The sequence below is a fragment of the Molothrus aeneus genome, unplaced genomic scaffold, assembly GCF_037042795.1.
Source record: "Molothrus aeneus isolate 106 unplaced genomic scaffold, BPBGC_Maene_1.0 scaffold_30, whole genome shotgun sequence".
NCBI classification, from domain to species: domain Eukaryota; kingdom Metazoa; phylum Chordata; class Aves; order Passeriformes; family Icteridae; genus Molothrus; species Molothrus aeneus.
Genome location: NW_027098964.1, coordinates 2,290,734 through 2,300,292, shown reverse-complemented (window position 1 = coordinate 2,300,292; position 9,559 = coordinate 2,290,734). Strand labels below are relative to the sequence as shown.

General features: G+C 69.5%; 2 protein-coding genes across 2 annotated transcripts; one reads left to right on the top strand and one right to left on the bottom strand.

Annotated features, from left to right (window-relative positions):
* Window positions 1-52: 52 nt before the first annotated feature.
* LOC136569866 (basic proline-rich protein-like) lies at window positions 53-3,899 on the bottom strand. The gene is made up of 5 exons (XM_066570220.1): window positions 3,889-3,899; window positions 3,727-3,833; window positions 2,806-3,363; window positions 2,220-2,258; window positions 53-1,995 (listed from the first exon to the last, which is right to left on the bottom strand). Exons 1-5 carry the CDS (start codon window positions 3,897-3,899, stop codon window positions 53-55), a joined length of 2,658 nt encoding a protein of 885 aa, XP_066426317.1.
* A 1,594-nt stretch (window positions 3,900-5,493) lies between these two features.
* Window positions 5,494-9,287, top strand: OVOL1 (ovo like transcriptional repressor 1). Its single transcript, XM_066570731.1, has 4 exons — window positions 5,494-6,167; window positions 7,256-7,392; window positions 7,934-8,198; window positions 8,803-9,287. Exons 1-4 carry the CDS (start codon window positions 6,068-6,070, stop codon window positions 9,093-9,095), a joined length of 795 nt encoding a protein of 264 aa, XP_066426828.1. The 5' UTR covers window positions 5,494-6,067; the 3' UTR covers window positions 9,096-9,287.
* The last annotated feature ends 272 nt before the right edge of the window (window positions 9,288-9,559 follow it).

Genomic DNA, 9,559 nt, shown 5'->3' with positions numbered 1-9,559 from the left:
GGGGCTGCCATGTCCTGACAGGTCCTCCCCCCCCCTGCTATGTCACGACAGCTCAGGCCCCGCCCTCCCCCCGCAGCAGCCGCGCGAGCAGCAGGACCCCCCCCCACCGCTGCCCCCGCACCCGCCCCTCCCCCCCCGGCCCCCCCCGCGCCAGGACCACCCCCCGGGGGGGGGCGGCGGCCGCCAGCGCCCATCCCCCTCCCCCCTCCGCCCCTCCCCCCCCCGAGGGCACCAACAGGGGGGCGAGCGCGGGGGGAGGGGCGGCCGCACCCCCCCCCAGCACCAGGAGGGTCTCGGGGCCCCCCCCCAGCGCCCCCCAGAGCGCCTCGAAGGCGCCACGAGCCCGGGGGGGGTCCCAGGGCGGGGGGAAGGCGAGGGGGCGGAGCCGGACCCCCAAGGGCAGCTCCAGCGGGGGGAGGGGTGCCAGGAACGAGCCCCCTCCCCCTTTTTGAGGGGTCTCCCCCCCCGGGCTGAAAATGGCGGCGGCCTCGAGCGAGGGGGGCAGGTCCCGGGGGGGGCGCAGGGTCAGGGTCAGCTCGGCCCCGCCCCCAACCCCCCCGAGAGCCCCCCCCAGCGCCGCCAGAGCCCCCTCGGCCCAGGCCCCGCCCCCCCCCAGCAGCACCTGCAGCGCCAGCACGGGGGGGGGCGGGGCCCCAATTTGGGGAGGGGTCCCGGGGTCCCCAGTTTGGGGAGGGGTCCCCTCGGTTTGGGGCCCCCCCAGAGGCTCCAGGCGCAGCCGCAGGGGGAGGGGCACGGGCCGCCCCCCCCCCGCCAGCAGCGCCCCCCCCCAACCCTCGGGGTCCTGGGGGGCTCCGGAGGGGGCGCAGAACGGGGGGGGGGGCCCGGGGAGGCAGCGGAGGCGGAGCGGGGGGGGCGCGGGCAGCAGCGAGGGGGGGGCGCCTCCCCCGGACCCCCCCCCGGAGCCGTTTTGGGGAGGGGGGGCGGGGGCGCAGCGCGGAGGGGGCCCCAAAACCGCGGCCAATTTGGGGGGGCCCAGCGCGGCCGCCAGCGCCCCCTGCAGGCGGCAGCGATCCCACAGGTCGGGGTCGCCCCCTCCCCAAAATGAGGGGGGGTCCCGGGGCGGGGGGGGGCACAGCGGGACCCCCCCGCGGGGCAGGAGGGGGGCGGCGGCGCTCAGGACCCCCTGAGCCCCCCCCCAGCCGCCCCCCCCGGCCGCCAGCGCCCTCCGCAGGTACCCCCGGAGCTGGGGCAGCATTTGGGGGGGGGTCCCGGGGGGGTCCCGCAGCACCTTCAGCACCGCCCGGAGCTGGGGGGAGCCGGGGGGGGGCGGGCGGGCCCGCAGCACCTGCGCCATCACAGCCCCCCCCAGGGACCCCCCCAAAACCTTGGCGAGCTCCAGCAGGTGCGGGGAGGCCGCGGGGTGACCCCCCCCCAATAATTTCTGAGCCGCGACCCCCAACTCCCGCCCCGGGACCCCCCCGAATCGGCGGCAATAGGCGAGAACGGCCCGGCAGAACACATCGGGGGGACCCCCCCCCAAAAACTCCACCAGCCCCCAGAGCCACTCGCGCCCCCCCGCGATTATTTGGGGGGGGTCGGGGGTCGGGGGTCTCGCAGCCCCCCCCGGGATTTGGGGGGGGGCGCAAAGCGCCGCGGCCGCCTCGAAACGGGGCAGGAACAGCTCGGGGGGGTCCCCGGCGCCGCCGCCCCCCCCCGGGAACAGCGCGGCCGCCAAATGGGGGGGCAGCTCCGGGGGGGGGCGGGGCGGATTCTGGGGGTCCCCGCCCCCCCCCTGGAGGAGGCAGAGGAGGAAGAAGAGGCGCAGGGGGGGGGGCAGGGCGGGGTGCAGCGCCAGCGCCGCCAATCGCGGCGCCCCCCCCGCGCCGAGAGCCCCCCCCAGCAGCGCCGCCTGCACCGGGGCCGGGTCCGCTGAGGCCAAAACCGGGGGCGCTCCCGGGACGCCCCCCCCGGCACCGAAATGAGGGAGATGAAGGAGCTGGGCCCGGGCGGGGGGGGCGAGGCCGAAGGCAGAGCCTGGAGGGGGGGAGGGGGCGTCAGAAATGGAGGGGTTGGGTTGGGGGGGGGTTTGAAATGGGGGGGGTCTCAAAGGGGGCGAATCTTGGGGATCTCTGGGGTTTGGGGGTCTTGAACTGGGGGGGGCTCCGGGATTTGGGGGTCCCGGGGGGGTTGGGATGTGGGGGGGGGGATCGCTGGGATTTGGGGGGAGTTCCAGGGATTTTTGGGGTCTCTGGACTCACCGGCATCCAGCCCCGCCTCTCCCCAGGGATCCGCTGGATCTGGGGGGGGGGGAAGGGATCAGGGGTCGGGGGGGGGTCGAGGGATCCCCCAACCCCCCCCCAGGGACAGTCCCAGCACCAGACTGGGATGTACTGGGATTTACTGGGATCTGCCCAGTTACCTGCGGGATTCCCCAGGATCCACTGGGACCTTCCCAGTCCTTACTGGGGCCCACTGGGACCCTCCCAACCTTTACTGGGACACACTGGGATCCCCCACCCGCCCGCCATCCCTTACTGGTCTCCCCCCAGTCCATACTGGGACCCACTGGGACCTTCCCGGTCCATACTGGGAACCCCCCAACCCTTACTGGGATTACTCTCAGTCCTTACTGGGACCTTCCCAACCTTTACTGGGACCGACCAGGATCCTCCCAATCTTTACTGGGACCCACTGGGACCCTCCCAGTCCATACTGGGACACACCGGGACCTTCCCAGTCCATACTGGGACACACTGGGACCCTCCCAGTCCATACTGGGACCTTCCCGGTCCATACTGGGACACACTGGGACCCTCCCAGTCCATACTGGTGTCCCCCACTCACCTCCCGCCCCCTCCGCCCTCAGCAGCAGCAGCGGCTGCAGCGCGGGGCAGCCCCGGCCGGGGGTCCCGGGGGTCCCGATGGTCCCTGGGGGGGTCCCGAGGGGGGTCTCGGGGGGGGTCCCGAGGGGGGTCCCGGGCACGGCCCCGATGCGGCGCAGCTCCCGCAGGCACTCGGCGGCCGCCGCCGGGGCCCCCCCCGCGCCCCCCGGGCGCTGCAGCAGCGCCGCCAGCGCCGCCAGCCCCGAGCGGTCCCCGCGGGCCGCGAGCACCGAGAGAGCGGCCACGAGCAGCAGCGAGCGGGGGGGGCCCGGGGGCGGCTCGGCCAGCAGCGCCAGCAGAGCCCCCCCGGGACCCGAACCGGAACCGTCGGGAGCGGAACCGTCGGAGCTCGAATCATCGCCCCCCGCGGAACCATCCGGGCACGGCGGGGAATCGAGCAGCAGCAGCAGCAGCTCCGTCTGAAATTGGGGATTGGGGAGGGGGCGCTGAGACCCCCGGAGGGACCCCCCCCCCGCATCATGGGACCCCGAATGGCTCCAGCAGGGACCAAAGACTTCTCCTGAAGGGACGCTAAATTCCCCTTGAGGAACCAAAAATCATCCCCAGGGACCCCAAATCATCCCCAGGCAACACAAATTCCCCTCAATTGACCCCAAATCACACCCAAATATCCCAAATTCTCCTCGAGGAACCCCAAGTCACACCCAGGGACCCCGAATCTCCTCAAGGACCCCAAATTCCTCTCAAGGGACCCCAAATCCCCCTCAGATGAACCCAAATACACCCAAGTGACCTCAACATCCCCCGGGTGACCCCAAATTCCCCTCAAGTGACCCCAAATCACACCCAGGGACCCCAAACGCCCCCCAGGAGACCCCAGGCCCCCCCAGCCCCGGCCCCGCCCCTCTCTCCCGTCGCACACCTGATGACGTAGAGAGGGGCGGGGCCGGCGCAGGGCGGGGGGCGCGGGGGGCGCGAGCGCGGCCGCGAGCCGGGCCCAGGGACTCCCCCCCGCCATGGCCGCGGGGGCTGCCGGGAGCAACGTGACGTCACCGCAAACCGGCCCCCCTCCACGTGACGTCACTCCCCCGCCATGGCCGCGGAAGCTGCCGGGAGCAACGTGACGTCACAGTCCGTCCTCCGTGACGTCACACGCCCCTCGGAACGCTCGCGGGAAGCGCCGGAGGGGAGGTTGTGACGTCACAGCGCTCCCCTCCCCCCCCCCAAGGTTTCTGCCCCTCCCGGTGATGTCACAGCCGGCGTGTGTTACGTCATATCATCATGTAGAGTGACGTCATTGGGGCGGGTTTACCCACAGGCGGCTTGGGGGCTCCTATGGACCCACAGAGCCCCCCCGGTGTCCCCTCCCCCCATGTCCCCACTGCCCCCCGTGTCGTCCCCGTGTCCCCAATGTCCCCCCCATGTCCCCGTGTCTCCCCCTGTCCCCGTGACCCCCCCCCGCTCCGGTCGGACCGGCCGCGCTCCCGGCCCCGCCCCCCCCGGGCCCCGCCCCGCCCGCACGGACCGGACCGAGGGGGGAGGGGCAGGTGACACCCCCCCCCCCCCCCCCCCCGGGGACAGCCTGACCCCCCCATGGTGACACGGGTGTGCAGGTGACCCCCCCGGTGACCTCTGACACCCCGGTCCTGGCGTCCCTCTGTCCCCGTGTCCTCAAAGTGTTCGTGTCCCCATCCCCAATGTCCCCGATGTCCCCACGTCCCTCAGGACAATGTCCCCCTGTCCCTCTGTCCCCATGTCCCCGAAGTCCTCATGTCCCCAAATGCCCACCCGTGTCCCTGATGTCCCCAGGCGCCCCCGATGTCCCCATGTCCCCGTGTCCCAATGTCCCCAAATGCCCTCCCGTGTCCTGCGATGTCCCCATGTCCCAATGTCCCCCGATGTCCCCGGTGCTGTCCCCCAATGCCCCCCGGTGCTGTCCCCTGATGTCCCCGCTGTCCCCGGGCCGGGGCGGGGGCTCCCCCGTTATTTCCCAAGCGGCGCCCGCCCGACCGGCTCCGGCTGCGGCGCGGCCCGGCCCGACCGGCGGAACCGGTCCGGGACAGCAGCGCGGGGCGGGACGGGGGACGCGCGGCGGGGCGGCACCGCCGGCACCGGCACCGCACGGCACGGAACGGAACAGAACGGCACGGAACGGCTGGGACGGCAGCGGGACAGGACCGGGACAGCACCGCCGGGACCGGGACAGCACAACCGGGATAACAGAGCCGGGACAACACCGGGACAGTCAGGATAACAGAGCCAGGACTGGGATAACAGAGCCAGGACTGGAATAACAGAGCCGGGACCGGGATAACAGAGCCAGGACTGGGATAACAGAGCCAGGACTGGAATAACAGAGCCGGGACCGGGATAACAGAGCCGGGACTGGGATAACAGAGCCGGGACCGGGATAACAGAGGCGGGACCGGGATAACAGAGCCGGGACCGGGATAACAGAGGCGGGACCGGGATAACAGAGCCGGGACTGGGATAACAGAGCCAGGACCGGGATAACAGAGCCGGGACCGGGATAACAGAGGCGGGACCGGGATAACAGAGCCGGGACCGGCACCAGGACGGCACAACCGGGACAGCCCCGGGACAGCGCAGGCAGCCCCGGTGCTGAGGGGGCAGCGCGGGGCTCGGGGCGGGGGACAGCGGGTGGGGACAGCGGTGACAGCGGTGACAGCGGTGACAGCGGATCGCAGCGACGCCAGACCGGGATCAAGCACCAGAACTGCCCCAATCCCCGGGATCTGAGCCCAAATCCGGGATCCAGCACCGGGATTGGGAATCCAGCACCAAACCCCACCAGGAGCTGAAATCAACCAAACCCTCGGGATCTGGCATCAAAACCCACCAAAGATCTGGGGTTTGGTGCTGATTGTGACCAAATTTTTGGGATCCGGCACCAAAACTGCCCAAGGATTTGGGGCCGGCTGTGGGTATTGACCAAACGCTCCGGATCTGGGATCAAACTCAACGGGGACCCAGCATCGAACCTGACTGAGCATCCTGCGGGGGATCCATCGGGATCAGGATCCAGTGGGATCAGGGGATCCATCAGAATCCATTGGGATCTATTGAAATCCATCGGCCAGGGTCAGGGATCCACCAGGATCCATCAGGATCCATCAGGATCCATCGGGTTTGATCAGAATCCATTGTGATCCATTGGGATCAATCAGGATCCATCGGGATCTATCGGGATCCATTGGGATCTATCGGGATCCATCGGGATCAGGGATCCATCGTCTCCGGCCATGCCGCGCGCGTTCCTGGTGAAGAAGCCGGTGGTGGCCACGGCCAAGCGCAACTGGAGCGAGCTCCCGGACGAGCAGCGGGCCGAGATCTACGTGCCCAGTATGGGGGGGCATCTGGGGGGGCTGGGATCCATCGGGAAATGGGATCTGGGGGGGCCCGGGGATCTGGGGGCACCGGGATCCATGGGGAGATGGGATCTGGGGGGATTCAGGGATTTAGGGGGGCTCAGGAATTTGGGGGGGACCCAGGTGTTCTTTGGGGTTCAGGCGCTGGGGGGACCCTGAAGTCTGGGGGGCTGTGTCAGGAATTTGGGGGTTCCGGGTGTTTGGAGGGACCCCGGAATTTGGGGGAGAAGCCTCAGGGTTTGGGGGGTCCCAGGAACTCGGGGGGTCCCAGGAATTTGGGGAGTCCTGGGTGTTTTGGAGGTGTGTGGAAGGGCTAAAGAATTCCGGGATTTTGGGGATCCAGGAGTTTCAGATTTTGGAGGTTTTGGGGTGACGTCCTTCCCCTCCAGGGATGTCCCCTTAGTGACAGAATTGGGGTTCAGCCCCCAAATCCCACCCAAACTCTGGGACAGGGGGGGTTTGGGGAGGACTTTGGGGTGCCCGGACCCCTTGGACCCTTTTTGGGGTGGGGGTTTGGACACCCGGGTTGGGGGAGGATTTTGGGGGGATTTTAGGGGGGTTTGGGCTGCTGGCTTGGGTGGGGGAGGGGATTTTTGGGTGTCGCCCGTGTCCCCCCGGGGGGGGCGGGGGTGGCGTCCCCCCCCCGGGGCCCACGCGGGCGCCACCCGCCGGAAACCCCTAATTTGGGGCGTAATTCGGGCGGTAATTTGGGGTGTCGCGGCCGGAGCCGTCCGACCGGTCCGGGGAACCCCAAAAGGGCGGGGGAGAGGAGCGGGGGAGGGGCCCCCCCAAATCCTCCTCCTGCCATGGGGGGGGCGGGGGGGGGCACGTTTGGGGGGTCCCCAGTGTGGGGTCCGATTTGGGGAGGGGGGAGGTCAAATTTGGGGTGAATTTTGGGGGGTTTTTTGGAGGGATCCCGTTTTGGGGAGGGGGGGTCGGGTCCGGTTTGGGGTTCCCGATATTTTTGGGGTGAATTCTGGGGGGGGTTTTTGGAGGGATCCCGTTTTGGGGAGGGGGTTTGGGGGTGCAGGACCCCCCCCTAAAGCCGTGCCCCCCCCCCAGTCTGTTTGGGGGGCTGCCCCCTGCGCAGGGACCCCGAGCCGGCCGTGGGGGAGGCCCCCGCGTCCCCCGTGTCCCCCCTGGACATGACGCTGCCCCCCCGCGCCCCCCCCGGCCCCTTCCTGCACCCCAAGGGAAAGGTAAGGGGGGGACCCCAAATTTGGGGGGGGGGGCTGGAGGGATGGGGGGTGAAAAGTGAAATGGGGGGGCTGAAATTGGGGAGGGAAGGGGCTGAGACTGGGGGTCTCCAAAATGGGGGGGTCCCCATGAGCACGGAGGTCCCCAGAATTGGGGGTGCCCAAACTGGGGGGGGTCCCCAAAATTGGGGGTGCCCAAACTGGGGGGGGGTCCCCAGAATTGGGGTGCCCAAACTGGAGGGGGTCCCCCAAAATTGGGGGTGCCCAAGGTGGGAGGTCCCTGGGAATGGGGGGTCTCTGTGATGGGGATTCCTGATGGCGGGGAGGTCTCCAAAACTGGGGGGCCCCAATTTGGGAGGGGTCCCCAAAAGCCAGGGGTGTCACCAAGGTGGGCTGGGGGTCCCCAAAACCAGAGGTTCCCAAGGGGCGCTGTCCCCCACGGCTGGGGGGGGGTCCCCAAAACTGGGGGGGGCTCTCCCCATAACCGGGGGGTCCCAAGGGGGGAGCCCCCCCCATTTAACCCCTTCCTCCCCTCTCTCTGCAGGTCCCATCCGGCCCTTTGGGCGCCCCCCTCCCCCCGGGGCTGCCCCTGGCCGGGGGGGTCCCCGTGGGGGTCCCGGTGGCCGGGGGGGTCCCGGGGGGCTCCGAGCTCTTCTCGTGCCCCGTGTGCCACAAGAGCTTCGGGTTCCAGCGGATGCTGAACCGGCACCTCAAGTGCCACAGCGAGGTCAAGCGGCACCGCTGCCCCTACTGCGGGAAGGGCTTCAACGACACCTTCGACCTCAAGCGCCACGTGCGCACCCACACCGGTGAGAGCGGGATGGGACGGGATTGGGATGGGATTGGGATGGTACTGGGACGGGAATGGGAATGGGATTGGAGTGGGGAAAGGTTCAATGGCACCTTCGACCTCAAGCGCCACGTGCGCACCCACACCGGTGAGAGCGGGGATGGGACGGGATGGAACGGGACTGGAATGGGTGGGATTGGGATGGGATTGGGATGGGATTGGAGTGGGGAAAGGTTCAATGACACCTTTGACCTCAAGCGCCACGTGCGCACCCACACCAGTGAGAGCGGGACTGGGATGGGTGGGAACAGGACTGGGGAGGGATTGGGGTGGGGACAGGGACAGTGACAGCAACCAGTCCAGCCCCAGCCTCCTCTCACTCCCCTGTCCCGTGTCCAGGTGTCCGTCCCTACAGGTGCTCGCTCTGTGACAATGCCCGGTCCCTGTCCATGTCCCCCTGTCCCCACCTGTCCAGGTGTCCGTCCCTACAGGTGCTCGCTCTGTGACAATGCCCTGTCCTTCTGTCCCCACCTGTCCAGGTGTCCGTCCCTACAAGTGCTCGCTCTGTGACAATGCCCAGTCACCCATTCACTGTCCATGTCCCTCTGTCCCCACGTGTCCAGGTGTCCGTCCCTACAAGTGCTCGCTCTGTGACAAGGCCTTCACGCAGCGCTGCTCGCTGGAGTCGCACCTGCGCAAGATCCACGGCGTGGCGCAGCGCTACGGCTACAAGGAGCGCCGGGCCAAGCTCTACGTGTGCGAGGAGTGCGGCGGCACCGCCGACAGCCAGGACGCGCACCTGGCGCACCTGCGGCAGCGCCACCCCCACAGCCCCCTGCTGGCCAAGCTGGCCCGCAAGGCCGCGGCCACGCCCGCGCCGCGCCCGGCCCCGCCCCGCGCCGCCCCGCCCCCCTAGGGGATGGATAAAGGGGGCGGGGCCCCGCCCCGCCTGGCTCCACCCCCCCGTGGGATGCAGAAAAGGGGGTGGGGCCATGCTCGGCCACGCCCCGTGCTGCCCCACCCCTGTAGGGGACTCATAAAGGGGGTGGGGCCATGCCCGGTTGGGGAGGGACACACCCATTTAGGGAGGGACACGCCCATTTTGGGAAAGGACACACCCATTTTGAGGTTAGGGGAGGGACACGCCCCATTACGGACGGACACGCCCATTTAGGGGAGGGATACGCCCATTTTGAGGTTAGGGGAGGACACGCCCATTTAGGGGAGGGACACGCCCATTTTGAGGTTAGGGGAAGGACACGCCCAGCTGGGACACGCCCATTTAGATAAGGGACACACCCACACAGGCAGGGACACGCCCAGTTTTGGGTTGGGGAAAGAAGTGCTCATTGGTCACGCCCATTGGTTTAGGACACGCCC